The sequence below is a fragment of the Dermacentor albipictus genome, chromosome 4, assembly GCF_038994185.2.
Source record: "Dermacentor albipictus isolate Rhodes 1998 colony chromosome 4, USDA_Dalb.pri_finalv2, whole genome shotgun sequence".
Classification (NCBI taxonomy): Eukaryota; Metazoa; Arthropoda; class Arachnida; order Ixodida; family Ixodidae; genus Dermacentor; species Dermacentor albipictus.
The window spans coordinates 70,503,981-70,523,496 of record NC_091824.1 but is presented as its reverse complement, the minus strand read 5'-3'; the positions used below and the strand labels follow the sequence as shown (position 1 = coordinate 70,523,496).

The window sequence follows — 19,516 nt, the reverse complement described above, 5'->3', positions numbered from 1 at the left end:
CTTATTTTATTTCTTTTTGCGTAACGTCCTGCCGTTTCTGAAACAAAGTGTGTGTATCAAACGAAATCCGACTGGCCTACTTCATAGCTCATAACCCCTGTCCGTGTTATTATTGTGAGCGTTGTAACAATACTAAGGTGATTACGCCCTCACTGAGTCAGATGGAGAGTTGTTACTAATAAAAGAGGTGAAAAAGGTGGTAAAATGATGCTGGAGTACTGCCAGAACGCGCCGTTTCAGCAGTTTATTTTGTGACACTAGGAAAACTAAAGCGAAAAGATCTGAAAGGGGATGAAATACCATAGCAGAAGCCGCGCATGTTGGTTCACCTAAGGCTTCTTCCGAACACGGTGGAGTCGTGGTGTTTGAAAAATAATCATTCGTAAATAAAGTTCGTTCCATATCTCCATCTCCTCTTCATCTATCTCTCATTGACTATCTCTATTGCTTTCACTTCAAGTTTACGTTTCTCTCAGTCTATATCTTTATATCATTTCTTTCTCTATATTAGTCTCTCTTCGTATGTCTCATTACTATCCGTCATTACCTCACTCGCACTGTTTATGTGTTTCTCGTTGTTTTATCTCTTTGCCTATCTCTTGCCACTCTGTCCTCATCTATCTCTGTATCTCTCTCGGCCTCTATCTATCTCTATCTCACCATGTATCTTTCTCCCTCGCGCGCCATCCCTTTCTCTCTCTCTCTACCTCTAACTTCCTCCCTTTAGCTCACACTCACTCTCTATCTCCCTCCCCACTTATCGCTATCTCTGTCTCCTTAGTCTGCCAAGCGAAGTGAGTACTTCCCACAACTATTAAGCGTAAAGGAGAAGAACAGGTTGCACCTGTAGTATCGCTGTCGGTGCATCGCACTTTAGCCAAAATGATTCGTAAAGCAAGAACGCCAAACGAGATTACAATTGGGCTGCAAGGGAGCCAATATTGTAGTAAGCGCAGCATTGAGCTACCAGTGCTTGAATGTTTTTTGAAGACGGTGGAGTAAGCGTTCTTTATCGAATTTCACTTAGCAACACGTCGGCAGAGTGCGCCAAGTTTCACGTACAGCATCGTGAGGGAGCAAGACGACTCTTTATTCCTGTAGAAACCGCCACTCGAGGGCTCCGCTCCTTCAAGGCACTTGCATCACGTTGTTAAATCTGAACCTTACGCAAATTCCGTTACAAAAAAAAGCACGAGAAATAAAGAAAATGACAGTTCTTAGCTAATGCCGTCAGAATGCCTAAGAACGCGGGAACGTTCGACTGTTTACTTAAAATCTAGTTAGCAACTGCGGCGAATGGGAAATGTCCAAAAGAAATCCTCCTGACGTCATCCGATGCCAAATTTCTTCATCCTAGGCATTAGACTTTCGAACCAAAAAGGCTTTCTTCCATCCCGCCCAGCCATTTGCCTGTAAGCGCAACGTAAACAAAAAAGTTAGACAGACACAAGGTCCCCAATGAGATATTTCTAATTCCCGCTTATCTGTCTTCCTAGGGCTCCGAATTCATTTAAGGTCCCCAATCTCTGCTCGGCCGCCCCGGGGTAAATGGCTGCAGCCATTGCTGCGTCGCGATTTGGAAAACGAAATGTACAGCTACATGCATACAGAAAATCAGATAGAGGCCACCCGATAAGAGCGGCATGGTTCTTCCCCTAATTTCCGCGTCAGCACGTGTTAGCTGCGCGACCTCTCCCTTCCTTTCCTTTATCTATTTCAGCCTCCCCAATTTCCGCTCTCACCCTCCTTTTTCTTGCTCTCTCTCTCTCTCTCTCTCTCTCTCTCTCTCTCTCTCTCTCTCTCTCTCTCATTCAGCTCTGCCGCACGCGTGCAAGCTGTTACTAATGCCGTGGCTCCGCCACCAGCATCGCTAGCCGGCGAAGGTGCCTCCGCCTTCGCTGGCCGTTGTTGCCGCACTCGCAAGCATGTGTACGGAGGAGGCAGCGCGAACAACGCACCACTTCCTGAACGCGTCTTATTAGAAACCACGTTCTCCCGCCACCGTTCCTCCTCCGTCAGCTGCCCGCGTGCGTCTCTCTTCCTCTTCAAACATTTAACATTGTCCTGATTCGTTCCGTTCTTTCTCTCAACCGCCCGTCGCCGGAGCTGCGCGCCTGCATTAAATGGGCTGACACGATGTTTCGGCGCACGTGCTTCTTACTTGACGTTGCTCTCTTTCTTTTCTTCCCCGGCAATCTTCTTATTTTGTTTTATTATTATTGATGCCATTTTCGTTGTGCGGAGGCCGAGTCGGAGGAGGAGCGCATTTCTCAGCGAAAGGCGCTCGAAGAGGACCATTAATTTCATTGGGATAAGCAAGGGCCCCCGCATCGGCGGCAGCGCGGCGTCCCGACTTATGTGCGCTCCTGCATCGGACATGGAACAACTCGATATACTGCCCGCCCTGTCTTTTTTATTTTCTTTATGGCGGGCGGGCGAAGCGGGACGTTGGGGTTAGCGGGCGTCCGCCGCAGAACTGCAAGGAGCGTGTCCCGGCATCGAAACAAGCCATTCCCCAAGGCTCCCTCCAAACATGGGACGTTTCTAAATTACCCCCCGATATTGCGTTTGTCGACGCCCCGCCCTCTGCGTGCTCTCGGTAACGCAGCCGCTCTTGGCTCGGTCCTTGGCTTGTATTTACGACAGCCATGCATGGCTGTCCAGCGTTGTGAACGCAACGACATACGATTGCGTGTTTTTGTCTGTTTTGGTTGTCTCTCTCTCTCTCTCTCTCTCTCTCTCTCTGTCTCTCTCTATCTCTCTCACGCTTCGGTTCACGCACTCAGAAGGCACACAGGGGCGTTCACGCAGGCACGCTTGCAATTTAGACGTCGGGCAACTTACTCTGCCAGACGTTTGACGGGCGACACATTCGTTTAGCGATTCCGAGCTCGAGTCGTCGAGCACCGGTATATACCCTTTCACTTGCGTCATTGTTTGGGACGCCGGTAAGCGATTCCACCGACGCTTTGCAAATGCTGACTGCTTCGGAATTTAAATTGCCCCCTGGTTTATGACTTACCGACGTTCGACCATGTTAAAAAAATGAAGAAAGAAAAAAGGATCTAGATTGGAACCGCTTGCCGGCTTCCATCGCAACTATTCCGGACAATGCAAACCGAGTCAGCCGTGAACAACACAGTACACGTTAAATTTTATTGCTCAACATGTGTGTCTGTCTTCATATATGTTCCACGCCTTTCAGTAATGCCTGCAGGCCTGGAAAATGTTTAAGTAAATGAAATAAAGAAATATAACGCAATGAACAGCAGCGAAACGTGTCCGTCAAAAAATATCAAATTAGCATGCACGTGTGTGTGACTGCAAGTTCAGCGGCGCTTCTTGCCAGAGCTATATAGTTTCGCTTTGAGCGAACGCTAATTACGTTGCTTTCGCCAAAGGGCACATCGAGCGCCCGTCGATATTAAGACCGTTAATTGCGTTTCGAGCAGTCTAGCTAGATTTTCAGAGATCAAAGGAAGTGTCTTTGTTTCTAGCTGATTCTGAGCAAAAGCCGGAAAGCTGGACAAATGTCGTTTCTTCGGGCGGGTACAGTTATTTCTTCAAATGTTAAAGTCCGCCCTAGATCTAATTATTCATAGAAATAGCTCTTTTTTCAGATTACCTATTTCACCGCACTTCTCACGCTTCCGGTCGCTTATTCGTACGCTAATAGCGGCATACTTGATACGGTTTGCAGGCACTTGATGTAACGCGATATTATGAATGCTTCAGAACTATAGGAGCACTTACAGCGAACGAACACTGTAAACGTACATACTCCTTTTTTACGGTTCTGCTGACTACACTGCATTTTCAATTAGTGCACCTGTAATGCACTTCGTTTCACATCTAAAGGCACTGACTCAAGAATACGCATGTTTCAAATCAACTGTCATTCAAAATTGTGACTGCAATTCTACTAGAACGTTACTTATCAGATGCAAAATGCGGAAGACACCAATATGTCGCTTTGCCTGGCAAAAACCAAAACTATGTTTCTCAAACGCGACTCATTCACGAGACGTCATTTGTTGCTGAACGACGCGATAAAAAGGAAGGAAGCTACCCGCAAGAATTCACGTTCGAGAATCGGCCTTGTGTGTAAGTTCCCCGCCACTGTTTGTCCGCAGACAAAATCCGAAGCTGTACCACAGACAACGACACATCACAGAGCTTTTTTTGAAACTAAGTGCCAAAAAAGAAAAAGAAAAAAAAGGGACGAGGGGTGTTATACATCAGAAAAATCACTTGTATTTCAGCCCTTCTCCCTTGAAATTTCGATTACATAACACCAATGTTTTGAACGCAACCTGCGTCTACTCGTCATCCTGTTAGAAACAACAAAGCAGAGAATACACATTCCGGGAAAGGTCGATACAATCCGGTTACGCAAGCCGCAATCCGTGGGATTTCCGTGCAATCTATACAAACGCAACCATAAAAGTTCCCGTGCTTGCAGCACAGAAGCGAGAGAAAGCAAAACTTAGCCGGGAAGTGGTAGGAGAATTCGGTTCAGTGGTCTCTTCGGTTACTCTGCGGGCGTTCGGACAATCGAGCCATGGTCCCACCGCGTAAAGCGGGTGTTATTGCGCTCTATATGAAGAACGTTCACAGTGCAGCCTCAGACAGCAGTGCTGCGTTACTTCAGTTTGTGCTGTCTTTTTTTTTCTCGTCAGCGCAGATTCACGACACATTCCTCGGCCGAAATACGCGCTGAAGCTGTCGCGCTGTTTACCAGTGCACTCGCAACATTTCCTGCAAATTTTGCGACAACTATCAAAACGTATAAAGCGCGCTCCTCCAACGTTTTCTGACGTCATCCGACCAGTGCGTATGTTTTGTCCTGATGCAGTACTCTCGCGCGATTGCTTTTGGAAATAGTGTCCCTTTCGCGAGATTTCGCGACTCGGCATCGGACGCGTCGGCGCAAGCAAACGAACGTTTTTTGGGGCTGTGCTAAGCTCGTGCTGGATCCATTCAGAAGACGAAAGAGGCCGTCTAAAGCCGCGAAGATCTCTTTTCTAGAGCCCAATATATGGTTTCCGATCCGAAGCTCGTGCTGTTCGCGCAGTGCTAGGAACGCTGTCGGCCGCATACATCGATGCATATGGTGCCGAATCACGCGAAAGGATCTCCTATAATGCGACCACCCGAGAACACCACCTCTGATAAGGGAGCAGGCATTCTCCACCAGCCGCGAACATGTAAAAGCCTTCCTCTGACGCGTGCCCGGCAACCTTGCAGATAAGGCCTCAACTCTAATCGACCGCAGCATTCTCACAGCTGAACACAGAGCCCGAAAAATTGCTCCCTCCAGGACTCCGCGCCGGAAGTCCGGTTTTCACCCGAATGGTATATGCAGAGTACACCATTCTTGTGACAATAGAGAATGACAGTGATTATATGTGTAAACGTCAAAATTACTCAGTGCAGCTCTTTTACGGAGTGCTAGCTCAGCATGGTTTGAAACCACATTCCGGGAGAAATCAAAACTCCTGTATATTGTATTTTTTGTGCAGCGTAAGCTGTTATGGGCTCATTGCACTTGCCGTTTCGGTTGGGAATGGTCTTCGCCGCCGCCGCCTCCGCCGCTGGTGTCCGGTGTCAGTAGCAGCTACCACCGGGAATGAGACAAACAATCCCCAATTCCAGCTGGGATTGAACCTGGGCCTGCTGCGCGGGAGTCAGCTACTTTACCACTCAGCCACACCATCGCTTGTTACCATGCAGAGGGGAAATGCCGTATAAAGGCGTCCCAGCCGGCGAGGAGACACGCGATGTGACATGTGCGCCGCGTAGCGTCGATACGTGCACATTTTGCATTGCAGTTGCATGTTATTGCACCAGGTAGAATGCCATGTGGCAGATGCACAGGTAGAAGGTTTGAGGAAGAACTTTAAGGAGATATATAGATGAACTCACCTATATATATATGTGTGTGTGTGTGTGTGTGTGTGTGTGTGTGTGTGTGTGTGTGTGTGTGTGTGTGTGTGTGTGTGTGTGTGTGTGTGTGTGTGTGTGTGTGTGTGTGTATTATTCACCTACCCTAAGGGCCCTTAACAGGCATTACATAGGGGGGTTAAAAGAATACAATAAAGTGATCATATTGCATAACACACTGAACAATCAGAAAAGCATGAACAAACATGCGCTCAATATATATATAATATATATATTACTAATAATAATAATATTATATATATATATGTATGTATACATACATATATATATGTATGACATATATATATATGTATATATATATATATATATATATATATATATATATATATATATATATATATATATTGTATACCTGATTAAATCAAGCTGGCTAGGTATTTCACCGTCGATGCCAGGTGGACAGTTCAAATTGTTCTCGTGAAAAAGACGCGAAGAGATTTCGCCGCGAAGACCCTGCAGTGCGTGCTGCCGAAAATACTACGGAGCCACTCCTCCAGCTTACGATGTGATTGTGCTGCGCGTGCCGCGCAGGCCTGTGAACTGTATGCTCTTTTTATCCTTGGTGCATATAGGCACAATCCTCTTTTGTATGCTAACCTGAAATCACACAGAAATTTGTCTCTTAGATGAAATTAAGCGTGCTACACATTCCCGTCGCAGGTTGTTTAATGTTTCCCAATTAAAGATGCTGTGAGTTTTAGACCTTTTGGCACAACTATAGCGGTATTCTGTGCAATATAGGTGCCGTTGTCGCTCGAATGATGGCACGCGATAAAGAAAGCACCAAAGCTACTTCAAATGGAACAAATAATCGCAGAGTATGGCTTCATTATCGGTAGTGTAGCGAAAGCACATTTTCTAATAGGTCTGGCAGAGAAAACTGGTGCAGATATCGGTGTTTTTTAACGCATTGCATCCCAGTGCCTGCACATAACATTGTCTTGGTCATGCACAAACAGCCCAGACAACCACAACGACAAAATGACATAAGACATGCGCTGAACATTGCAGTGCATAAAGGTCACGTCAAACGTCAGTGCATTTTTTTTCTACCTTTCTGCATCGCGGGACATGGTTACGGTTCCCCGCCACCAGTCTAGGACGCCTTAAGGGGGTCGGGGAAAGCCACTTCAAGAAAAGGAAGCAGGCCATCTATATTCAATTTATACGCATAGGCACACGTACGAAGTGCTTGTTTAAACATTGACGTCCCTTAATGGCGGCACCCCGCCACCACCACGGTATAGTTGTAAGGAAATACGTAAAGCTTTTTTTTTTTCTTTGCCGTCTTTCTTGAGATTTGAGTTTTTGCTGATTAAGACACGTACTGCGCTAAAAAAATACGTAACGCGAACTGAAACGAACGCCTCTTACGCTTAAATACATGAAAGTGCGGGAAGTAATCATCCTGCAGCAGATATCTAAGCATGTAATAGTCCCAAGCGTACGCCTTGGATCCTGAATTAGGCCACTGTTACAAATTCAGGGGACTCTGGAGTGCTATAACATAAGCCATAGCAATATGTTTCTATTTCATTTCTGCGCCTAGCCCCTTAGGGTTGGTCAAACATCTTCTGGGCCACCCCCGCTTCACCTGTCAGTCACGCGACGTGACGAAGTTACTGTCTCTTATTGGCGTAGTAGGTGTAGATAATTTTCGCAGAACAGACAACTTACTCATTTTACTCACGATCATCGATATCTGGTCATTTTTAGTCTACCACCTCCGTCCATATCAGTGCAACTGTCTCCCGTCACTCTTCCCCAGCACGCAGCAGCAGGTTGGGCGTGTGTCCTTCAGGCCTATCTCTCCATATTTTTTCTACTAGACTCTTAATTCGGGTCTCTATCCTCGAAACCTGGTTAACGCAGCCTATAACTGCTTCATGATTTAAGATCACGCTTGGTTAAAAGCGTTTGTCGACTTGTCGAGATGTATGCATTGTATGCATGCCACCTCAACGATGTATGCATGCCACCTCAACAAATCATTCTGGCAGCTAAGCCGAAGAGAGAAACTGTAAATTCTTTCCTAAACTTTCTCGACCGTAGCTACGCAACTCTTACACTGGCTCTCTTCACATCATAAACAATTTTGTCCGCTGGCGTTTTGAAAATTTCCGGTCTTGCGCGACCACTCGTCTTTTTACAGACCTTCGCTGTGAGGGGCGCGTCGCACCGGCCAGATTTCAAGAAAGGATCGTGAGGATGATTAATGGCTCGCATGGTGGGCCGCGCGAACTTTTCCTCGCCTTTCACGAGGCTTGATCGCACCCACAACTCGCTTACTAAAGGAGGGATGTAAAGATCACGAAGTCCTTTCATAGGCTCACAAAGCCTGGGTTGTGGGAGGGTAGGCGACATTGCGTCATTGTGCTCGCTTCTGACCCCATGAGACTTTATGGAGCGCGCTTTATCGTTTTTCAGTTGTCGCTGTTGTTGTTGTTTTAAATCACTACATGCTATACCAACTTCCTCTCCCTTGACTCAGTTCTTGTACAGTCCAGAGTTTCTTTTTTGCTGTATTCTTCATTGGAGTACTCTTCTGCACTTTTTTGTTTGGATTCACTCAAGTCTGGTGCGAATACTTGCATAGAAATTCTGGTAACATTACGTTCTCAGTGAAACGTAAGCTGCATAATGTTAATCCTTGCTGGTCGAGAGGCCTCCGACCAGGCTGCACCGGAGATCGCTTGGCCTGCTATATTTTGTGTTCGCATTACCACCCCAACATTGCATTAGCATTGTGCAAAATGCAGCAAACTTAATCCTGGTAGCATGTCACCTTGCCAACTTGAACAAAAAGTACTGCGTGCATTCTTTTGCAAACAATCGAAGAAAATCGTCAGTTGAATAAAGGCAATTGATATTAACTCAAGGGTTCTATTTAAATTGAGGACGACGCAACGAGCTATTGAGAGAATAATGATGGGTGTAACGTTAAGAGATAAGAAAAGAGCAGATTGGGTGAGGGAACAAACGCGTGTTAATGACATCTTAGTTGAAATCAGGAAAAAGAAATGGGCATGGGCAGAACATGTAATGAGGAGGGAAGATAACCGATGGTCATTAAGGGTTACGGACTGGATTCCAAGGGAAGGGAAGCGTAGCAGGGGGCGGCAGAAAGTTAGGTGGGCGGATGAGATTAAGAAGTTTGCAGGGACGGCATGGCCACACTCAGTACATGACCGGGGTTGTTGGAGAAGTATGGGAGAGGCCTTTACCCTGCAGTGGACGTAACCAGGCTGATGATGATGATGGTATTAACTCCATAAAGCGATCACGCCGTTCATTTATGTTCTTCGCAACCCCCGTCCAGTGAACAAAGAAAACAGTATCTCTCAAACTCGGCTGTTTCTGTCTGACCAAACTAACAAGGTGGTCCCTAAACAGAGACTTCACAATTTTTGAAACCATTTCGTTCCATCAATAACATTTTTTGTTCAGTCTGAATACTCGGGATAAAAATTGCAATGAGCGTACCAAAGGTCGATATAAAAGTACGTAAAGGTGGCTAAATGTTAGTCGCTGTTTCTCGTGTTTCGACCACAGCGTAGGAAATCTATTAGGATCATTAATAAGGCTACATCACCAGCCTGCGAGTGCTGATGGTAATATTTCTGTTAACTGCTATTTCACTTCAGCCTCATGTTGACCTTCGTGTTCTCGGGAGCAGTGGACGGTCACATAGGGCTCCCGAAATTCTAACAAGACACTATGACCCGCAAGCACACACTAAAATACTTTATTATAATTGCCCGCACTAGTTCAAACGTTTCCTCTGACTGACGTCATAAAAGTTGGTAAAAGCCGGGTCTTGACACGCTCGAAAGTTTTGTTCCTCATAAAGCATCACAACGCTTGTTAAGCTGATCACCGACGCAACGACTCGTTGTACATATTGCTTGTCTCTAAAACGAAAACCCGAAGCATGCCTAGAGCACTCGTGCTCATAAAGAATACTAGGAGCACCACCCTTTTCTTGTGCACACTGATAACAATAGCAAATTTTCGTTTTTTTCTTTTTGCAGTACTATTGTTCGAAAAAATTTGACGCCAATTTCAGCTATCTTCTGCCACAAACCCAGAACTAAGGCGCCGAAGTAGAAACGTAATCACCAAAAACATTTTAGCATGGCTTGAAATTACGCAAAACATTTGGAACTATCTGCACTATTCTTACTACTCCAACAAAAACAAAAACACAACTCAGCTCACCATGATCAGACAGGGTTAAACACACAACCTGATGAGAAGCGCACCTGGTCAGCATTGAAATTGCGGGTCACAGCGGCCCCAGAACGATGCGAAAGAAAACGTGACTGTGCATACCGCAATTTAAGAGTGCGTGGTGGAAATATTCGCCGCGGATGATGATGAAAAACTTTATTTATCCCTCTTTAAAGGGAAGGGGGCAATGGAATAGAGGGTGGGGGGAGGAACTACTTGAAGTAGGCCTCCTTTATCCTCTCAGCCCACTCCAGGATGGCCGCCTGAAGATCAGGCCTGCAGCTGCGCAAGGCAGCCTCCCACTGCTCCTCACTAGATATTAATTGTTTGAGGAAAGGGGGAAGATATTTAATAATCCTTCCCTGAGACCCCACATGTGTGCGTAGGAATAAACTGTAAAATGTCGCTCAGACATACATTTTCCAAATTTCGACCAGCTAGTGCCTATTATTTTGCAATTTATGAGACGTGATGCAGTGATCAAACTGAAACTAAGATGTGCACATAGCGGCGAATTTCATATATCCTATAGCCCCATTGATATAGTTGAGCGAGTTGTTCTTGCTCTGTGAACATGCTGGAAACCATGAGTACTGTACGCCACAGAAAAAGTTTTCGGAACGGGTCTTCATCACAAGCGAAGGTGTTTCCCAATTTCGTATCTCCTCTATGTTGGCTGGCGCTTAGCTCTTTGAGTAAATCGCTACCAACATACCGAGGCGGATGAGGAGCTTTGTCTACGCGGTCAGTGGCACATCCTACGGAGTTCCGACTGAGCGATCATTGCTACTACCATGGCTGCTGGATGAAACAAAATACACATTAAGCACCAAAATAGCGGCGTGCCATATATAACCATCCCTACAGGCCCGAAAACAGTCTTACTCTACGCACACCGTTGGACCACATAGGCCCTACATTTGAACATTGGGCCAGTTTACAGTACTAGTGAGGATGTTTTGCGATCACTTGTTTTACGCCTAAAGTTCCAGTCGTTACCGTAGTGCATCAACTAAGAACTCCGTCTGCTTTCCCTCTTTGATGTTACGCAGCTCGCCCCGCTCGAAGCAGCCCACAGGGCCTGGGTCCCCGACTTCTGGAACCCCTGCCGTCGGAGCTGCGCTTCTCCAACACGACGGGTGCCTCGCTCAACTGTGCCGCCGCGGGTCAGCCTCCGCCGAGGGTCACGTGGTTGCGCGAAGGTGCCGAAGTGGAGCCACTCGAAGGACTGTTGCTCCTGCTTCCCAACGGCACGCTGCGATTCCCGCCGTTCGCAGCGTCGCAGTTTCGCCAGGAGGTGCACGGCACCACCTACCGATGCAGAGCGGAAAACATTTTTGGGGCCGTCCTAAGCACGGAAGTGCGCGTGCGAGCAGGTTTGTGGTGGTTCATTGCTTTGGATTTGGGGACGTGGTGTTCGCTGGCTCGAAGCCGGCGCCAGCGTGTCGAGTCACAAGTCGGGCTCGGATAGTCGCACATTACGTTATTTCTAACTGTATGAGACCTCATCGGTAACGTACGTGGAGGGGAGACAAAAACAACAGAAAACACTCGAATAGCTTATCTAGGTCGTCGCCACTCACGGAAGAACTTCTGGTGTACCTGTGCACGTTCGCATGCACCTTGAAACAAATCGGGCTAAGCGAACCTTTATATGTAAGCCATTCCGACCGTTCCCAACTGAAAGCCTGATATAGCTAGCATTTACACGAAACCTATAAGCTAATTTCATTCCGACGAAACGGCTAAGCCTGCTGTCATCGAGTCAGTGCACAAATCAGTCCTCACCGTTCACGTAACGACTAATTTCGAAAGTGCAGCTCCACCATTTCCGGTAACCCTTGTGTTCTGGCAAACTAATTCCCGTTTCAGCTCAAGTGCCGCCGTTTTCTGGCGTAAAAATGAGGAGATCGTCTTTAATTAAACTCTGGCGTACTTTGGAGGCCGTAATCACGTTTAGTTTGAACTAATGTCATCGCTACGGCATAAATTATTTACTTGTTTTTCTAATTCCACGACATGCACCTGCAGCTTGTATAAATAGCAAGAGAGAGAGACAAAGAGGAGGAAAGACAGGGAGGTTAGCCAGTGTAAGTACCGGCTGGCTACCCTGTGCTGGGGAAAGGGGTAAAGGGAATAAAAGGAGAAAGAAGAAGAAGAGGAGAAAAAATTAAGGAAATTCACGCAGTACCACGATACTACGCGATACAACACTCAAAGGCGATCGCACAAATATAATAAAGCACTCTACAGTAGACTATGGCTGTGCCTCCGGGCGGTCATACCGTCGAATTATCCATGGTAGGCATGTCATACTTCTTGTAACGCCCAGGCAGCATGCCAAAGATTGTCACAGATGCACGAAATACGTTGAGAAATTATCTGTATAAGCAAGAGCACGCAGTTCCAGCATACGAAAGAATTCGAAATGTTGGTGATGTGTATGCGCCTGACAGGTTAACCATGCACTTGCACTCCGTACTCTTTCTATGTGTAACGTGCCCTATTTAGTGTAGAAAAAGGCAAGTTCCACACACCTCGGCGATGCTATCGGTCACATAACAGAGCAAGAGCGATTCGCTTTTGAGAACGGAAGATGCAGAAACATCAAGAAAAACACGGTACAAATATTTGAACAACCGACTTCTGCACAAGAATAAGGCACATCACAGCGTTACGAACAAATGACCGCACTCTTGTTCATCAATAAAACCAAGATTCAAAACGCATGCAAAGTGCTTAGAATTGTTTAGTGAAGTTCGCAGGCTGTTTTACGAACGCTGCTGTCAGTGCTAGTGAGAAATGGTATCCTGAGGTTACTATTCAATGGAAATTTTTGGAACTTTCACCCGTATAGCGGACGATCCTTCATCGTCATCGTTTGGCTCCTCACGAGCTCCTCGCGCTCGTGGGCATGAAGTAATTTTTTTTTCGTTCACTGTTCCATTAAGAGTATGCGTTTCGGACGTGCCGTCTCTATTTAACCAAGACAGCGTGGTAGCCGGCTGAACTTCACGTCCATCACAGTAATGAATACAATAAAGACACGTACGATGCGAAATACTACTAACATCAACGTATATGGCAGTTGTTGTTAACAGCGCACTGATATAGACACGTCTGCAATGTGATCAGACAGTGGCCGTAGCAGCAGTAAGGAATTCAAATCCTCATATATGTAGCAAAATTTTCTACAGAGCCAAGACCGCGAAAACCACCCACGGGGACGTGAAATGGCAACTAGCGCGTAATGCGAAAACGTAACAGCCGACTACTTTTATCGAGTGTCTGGAAGATAGCCACCTGCTGCGTTACAGGCTCTGATCACCATGGCGTGAGAAATGGCCCTGCCACCAGAACTTCAAGCGCACTGGCGTAGTACGATAGGAGGTGAAAGTACTGCCACGAGAGATCTGCGGAGACATAGCAATATCGCGTTCCACATTCTCCTCTCTCTTCTTTTTTTTTTTCTCTCCCATCTTTTCGTGCCGCACGAGCACCAACTACCCATTCGTGCACGGCAGTCGGGCGTTGCATGGTTGCCGATCTCTATAAGATCGACGATCGATTTCGACAGGCTTCTCTTTCTTCTTTAGGCATTGTTACGTACCACCCGTAACCGGATGTCTTTCGCTGTTACAACGGCGCTTTACGAGTATCAAAGCGTACACCAGTTGTTGCTTCTGTACGAACGTCAGCAGATCGGGCTACGTGAGCTATGGAATTGTTAGCAATGCAAATCTGACTGCGACAGTTCGCGTGCGGCCTGGTTACCTGAAAGAAGTACAACTCTTGCGAAAAGGGGAGTCGAAGAAAGGAAAACAATAAAAAAAAACGTGCGTTTCCTTTTCTTCAATGACGTCAGAAACGTGGTCTAACACATCACACAATTATAACTATGGGCTTAAGTGTTCTAACACTAAGTTTGCTATGTTAGCCTTACCTAAGAGAAAAACTTTTTGTTTTCTTTAGCAGCGAACTGAAACTCCATCAATTCGAACGCGATCGCTCCAAGCGTAGTGCAGCAGGACGCGATGCCTAGCCTTGGTTTGATGACCCCGGTAAAACATGCTATGCTGCACATTCATACATTGTCGCGAGGGTCGCAGAACCATCGAAGCCGACTCGCAATCTGGTAACCATCAACATCAAATGCCATTGCTTGATGGAAATGGCAACATAATGCCTATTTGCATACGCAGAACAAGCACAAAACGAAAAAGAAGCCACAGCATCTAAGTTCACGTCAGACCCTGTTTTCAGTGTATTCTAGCATTTCTTTGTATAGCTGTATAGCAACAGCCAACGACAGGCACCGCTCAACTTTTGGCACAAGCTTGAAGCAAAGGGCGTATTGGGCAAAACAACGTGGATGCCTTTTCCAATTTGGCTAAGTATGATAGAATGCGGCGAGTTTTCTCGATAGTATTTCATTTAGCCCAATTATTGGATATACGTATTCGAACGTGTCACTGTACAAGTGACACGTTCTCGGAACTCTAGAACAGTGTAAAATGTTGCGTTGTATATCTTCTCTTGTTCAGCAAAATTTTCTTTTGAGTGTTTTGTAACTGCATCGCTTTGAACTGTATAGGGTCAGAGGTCTCGTCAGGCACGAACTGCCTTTAAATTCTGTCCCTGCATCTGTCTTTACATTCTGTCTGCTGCTAAAACTGGAATAAATAAATAAATAAATAAATAAATAAATAAATAAATAAATAAATAAATAAATAAATAAATAAATAAATAAATAAATAAATATGTTCATGTCGTCATAGCATTAAGAGATAAAGGAATTAGGGAAAGAAAAACCTAAATAATGGCTACAAAAATGGTACTCTCGCATGGAGTCGTCTTTACGTGCTTTGGTCAAGTGTTCTTTTTTTCTTTTTCTTGTTTCTTTGTTTTTCAATTGCGAAAGGAGTTACGCTTGTGCGTGAAGTTGGTTGCACCTCAACTATTATGAAGGATGCGTCTTCGGGTAACTTCTCTAAATGGGTAAGTGCAACAACAACAAAACCAAATTAAGCAAAATAAACGACATACTAAGCTTTTGGGTAGCGTTTATAGTTCTGAGTATACAATATATGCCGGAAAGAATCGGCGGCGTTGTTAAGAGGCTGCGCATATTTCGCTTGGGGGTGTACTTGCAACCGGCAATTTTAAAGTAGTTATCTCTCCCAAAAAATGGATGAACTCAGGCACCATTGAAAAACGAAATGAGGCCCTTCAACATTTCCGATCTAATTGTTCTCAAATCCAAAGTCTCGCCAAAGTCGCGTTTGAGCTTTCACTCGAAACGCACTTGCCAACCGCCTCCTGAAACAGAAGAAAAGATACAAAAAAAAAGCTTGCGTCGGAAAATGAAATAAAGAAGCGTTAATGTACTTGTCTATCCCACGTGTCCCCGTTTACATTCCTATCGTTCTTTCTTCTTTTTTTTTTCCTGTCCGCCCGCAGTCGTGGAGCAGTACTACGAAGTGCAAGTGTACGACGAGTTCACCATCGCTGGAAACACGGCCGTTCTCCGATGTCACGTACCGTCCTTCGTGCGGGACGACGTGGTCGTCGTCTCGTGGGAGCAGAAGATCGCCGACAAGGCCGACGTCGTCACCAACGGTCGGCGCACTTCTCTCTTTTACCGTTCATTTACGCCCAGGGCACCGTATACTATGCACACTGTCGTTTTCGGGCTTGCATTCGTGTATATTTACGCGTATACGTTGGTGTTCGCGTACGCGCGCTATATAGCCAGAAGATAGGCCGTGTTCAGTGCCGCTCAATACCGGTGCCCGTAAAGATGAAACGCGCGTAAAGACGCACGGATCCAGTATTGCACCAAATATGTGCATCATATTTCACGGTGGCGAAATGACCACTGCAGTTGTCACGTGGTTGTTCCCAGGATCAATAGCCGATTTCGTTCAATAGTGGCGGCTTTTAGGCTTCGACAAAAAGTACATCAACTGCTACGGTGCTATACGCTTCAACGCACATAGGGAGTGAGCACTCGATGTATGCGCAATTGCAGGCCCCAGCGATACCAAATCATGTAGTGTTATTTAAAGTTTTATTAAGACCGAACTAATTGCATTTATTCAAACTGGAGACTGCAGAGGCAATTGTGAAGCAGTTCCAAACACCGCCCTGCATTCCTTCTACTTCGGAAAAGCTGCTGTCCTCAAGAAAGAGCGGGGGTGTTGCTGTGCAAAAATCAAGCAAATAATAACTATAAGAAGTACACAACAAAAAAAAAAGTTCAGTAGTTTTGTTCTCTTTTGGGCACGCGATCGAACACCCGATTTTGGGCGTAGTCGACCAAGAAGGGCCGTAGAGACGATGGGTTTGATTCTTTTTATTGTGATTAGGGAGAAAATGGACGTGTTTTTCAACGTCCACCTGCCGCGTACGTGTCCGAACAACTCGGCAATCAGGGAACAGAACTTTAATGCCTTGGAGCCAATCTTCCTGTACCTATAGCGGGGGTGGGCGCGGTTAATTTCGATCAGGTAATTGCACGTCACAATAAAAACTAAGTGTCTGCTTTCTATAGATGTTCGTGCAGACTAGCCAATGTCCTTATCTTTCTCAATATGCGGCTGGCCAGGGTTATTGCGTTCAAGTTTAGCGTGTTACGTGCCTAGGTCTAGTTATAGTGTGGGTCACTGGCGCACCCGCCTCTAACTGTACAGCGGTAGCTCAGATCGAACAAGCCACGATCGGCTTCACAGCCAGACGCCATGGCCACTATGCTTCTGTAAACGAAGGCTGAATGTTGGCGGCGCGCTTTACGCGATGCATCAGAACTGACCAGGCGCTTGTCAGGAATACGCCGTGCTTCCACTCGGCTGAAATTGCAACGTACTTCGTTAGATTTCGTGACGCTGGAAAGAAACTGCCCGCAGAATGGTTAACCCGTGACAATGAAGTCATGTCTGCGATAATCGGCGGTGCTGTATCTTCGTTCAGTACATCCATCGCTGTTGTGCTGCTGTTTGGAGCCCTATCGGCCCGAAATATCAATCAGCAGTTAGCCTACACAGGTTCTACTGGAAGCCTAACGGCATTGTGCTACAGTGGCAACGTTAGATGAGTATGGAGGCTCAGACTATATTTCGCTACGTTCATTCACTATTTCTTTACATTCCACTCCATGCACGTTTCAAGCTAAATCTGACTCTGGTCATGCGGTGTGGCCATGGTCATGGAGTCATGGGTTGTTTCATAGAATTTAGCGACCCAAAACGTAAAAACACAAAAGAATTGGTAGGCACGCATTACAGAAACGCTACAACGCCGTGCGTAACAACGTGTACACATGGCAGAGCCACGTTGCTGCGCTACAGTCTCATTCGATTAGCTTTTATGCTGTAAATCTTGATTCAAATTCAAGACTATTGCCAGAAATTGATAAACTGAAAGTGGAGAATTCAGGGGTAAGCAACTTTTTCCCCTCTTTTTTCTAGGTGGTCGCATGAGCGTGTTTCCTAGCGGAGAGCTGCAAGTACGCCGAGTTCAACAGTCTGACGCTTCCACCGAGTTCCGCTGTCGTACCTGGCACCGGCTAACTGGAGAAACAAAGCTCAGCTCCTACGGCAGGCTAGTCGTGACAGGTAATGCTCGTCTTCAGTGTGCTTACCTACGCTGCTCTACTTTCCTCGGCGTGTGGGTGGCACAAGTGGCTACATGAACGCACTTTTTGCGCTGAGTACACCAGTATATATTTCCCCTATGTTGTCCTTTGGGTCCTTATATATATATATATATATATATATATATATATATATATATATATATATATATATATATATATATATATATATATATATATATATATATATATATATATATATATATATATACTGGTAAGTATACTCACCGCAAAAAGTGCGTTCATGTAGCCACTTGTGCCAACCGCACGCCGAGGAAAATTCGCTTCTTACATAATATATGATAAGAAGCCAACAAAGACGCCAATGACAACATAGGAAAAATTACTTGTACATACTAATTAAATTAAAGAAATGCTAAGTAATTGGAAATGAAAATGCATTAGTAAACAACTGATGGCAAGCGGGAAACGATCCCATGTCTTCGCGTTACGCGTGCGATGCTCTTACCATAAAAAAAGAAAAAAGAGAGAGAGAGAGCTAGGAAGGTCACCTTCTTACATAGCGTTCGCCGCCAGCGTTTCCAGGAAAACGTTAGGTTTACATAAGCTGCAGTTGCTGGGAAGCGTGAGAAGCAGTCAGGGATCTTTGAAAGATATTGCATTACACTCTTTTTGCGTGGCCATGTAACGTTTTCGAGACTTTTCAGCGCGTACACGGCATTGCTCTGTCAATTCTACTTTGCTGAGTATCCGTATTAGTGGCATTTATAACCTTCCGTTGCACGCCGCTGCGATTTTCGACTAGCCTGCACAAGCGAAGTAAGGGGAAGCGGACCAATTGCAGACGCCGGCACCACCTTCCTCATCTGGTTAAATACTTCCAGTATGCTTGCTCAGCCACGTCGAAACTCTCTCCACTTCAGCGTGGCCCTCGTCTCTTCTCAGCCAGTTAGATAAGAAAAACTGTTCAATGTAGGAAATGCTATTCGCTTTGAAAGCAAAAGAAAGTGACATCCTATAAACGAGAAGAGCATTTGATTGGGCTTTTAAACAACGCTGCTGGTTAGCGCCCGACGCATGCGTCGGTAATTACGCAGATTTGACGTCAGGAGATTGCAATAAAAACATATTGGAATAGTTTTACACTATAGGGCCCCTGCATAAACGAAAATGAGACAGTGCCATGGCTTAGTGGATGGTTCAACGAGTGGCAGAAAATCCTCTGTGACTGTACATCGACACCAGTGTGCCAAACTAGCTAGCTACCAAAGTCAGGGATTAAAATTGGTGTGTCGCAGATGACGGCGTTTGGGGAGAAAGGAAACCTACAGTATTTATCGAAAGTTTCGGAGCCTGCCGTGAGAGCGCGAAGATCAGTCGTCGTGGACCGCGTTGCACACCTGGAGATAAATAGAATAAACTTTGATGTCCAACGGAAAAGGTGATCTACCCACCCCCCACACGCAGGTCAGGGGGCGAGTGCCGCCGCCTCAGATCGAGGATGCGAAGTGCAATATGCATCTCAGTCCTTTGGCAGCAAGTTGTTTATTGGTGAATCTAGTGCTCTTCCGTATGGCAGGAGTGGTCGCGAGCGCTATACCTTAAAAACTTTTGAGGGGTGCTGTAGACAGAGGAAACATGGTTGGAGACGACGACCGCATACGTGTAGTTCCTTACCTGTGTACAGTGTACTGGTCCTGTTAGTTGCTA

General features: G+C 45.8%; 1 protein-coding gene across 1 annotated transcript in view; it reads left to right on the top strand.

Annotated features, from left to right (window-relative positions):
* The first annotated feature begins 8,172 nt into the window (after positions 1-8,172).
* Positions 8,173-19,516, top strand: part of LOC135902057 (cell adhesion molecule Dscam1-like) — a 177,872-nt gene continuing 166,528 nt past the window's right edge. Inside the window, exons 1-4 of the mRNA XM_070537959.1 lie at positions 8,173-8,191; positions 11,247-11,570; positions 15,655-15,813; positions 17,661-17,807. Coding sequence (XP_070394060.1) covers positions 8,173-8,191; positions 11,247-11,570; positions 15,655-15,813; positions 17,661-17,807 — 649 coding nt within the window. The remainder of the gene's footprint in view (positions 8,192-11,246; positions 11,571-15,654; positions 15,814-17,660; positions 17,808-19,516) is intronic.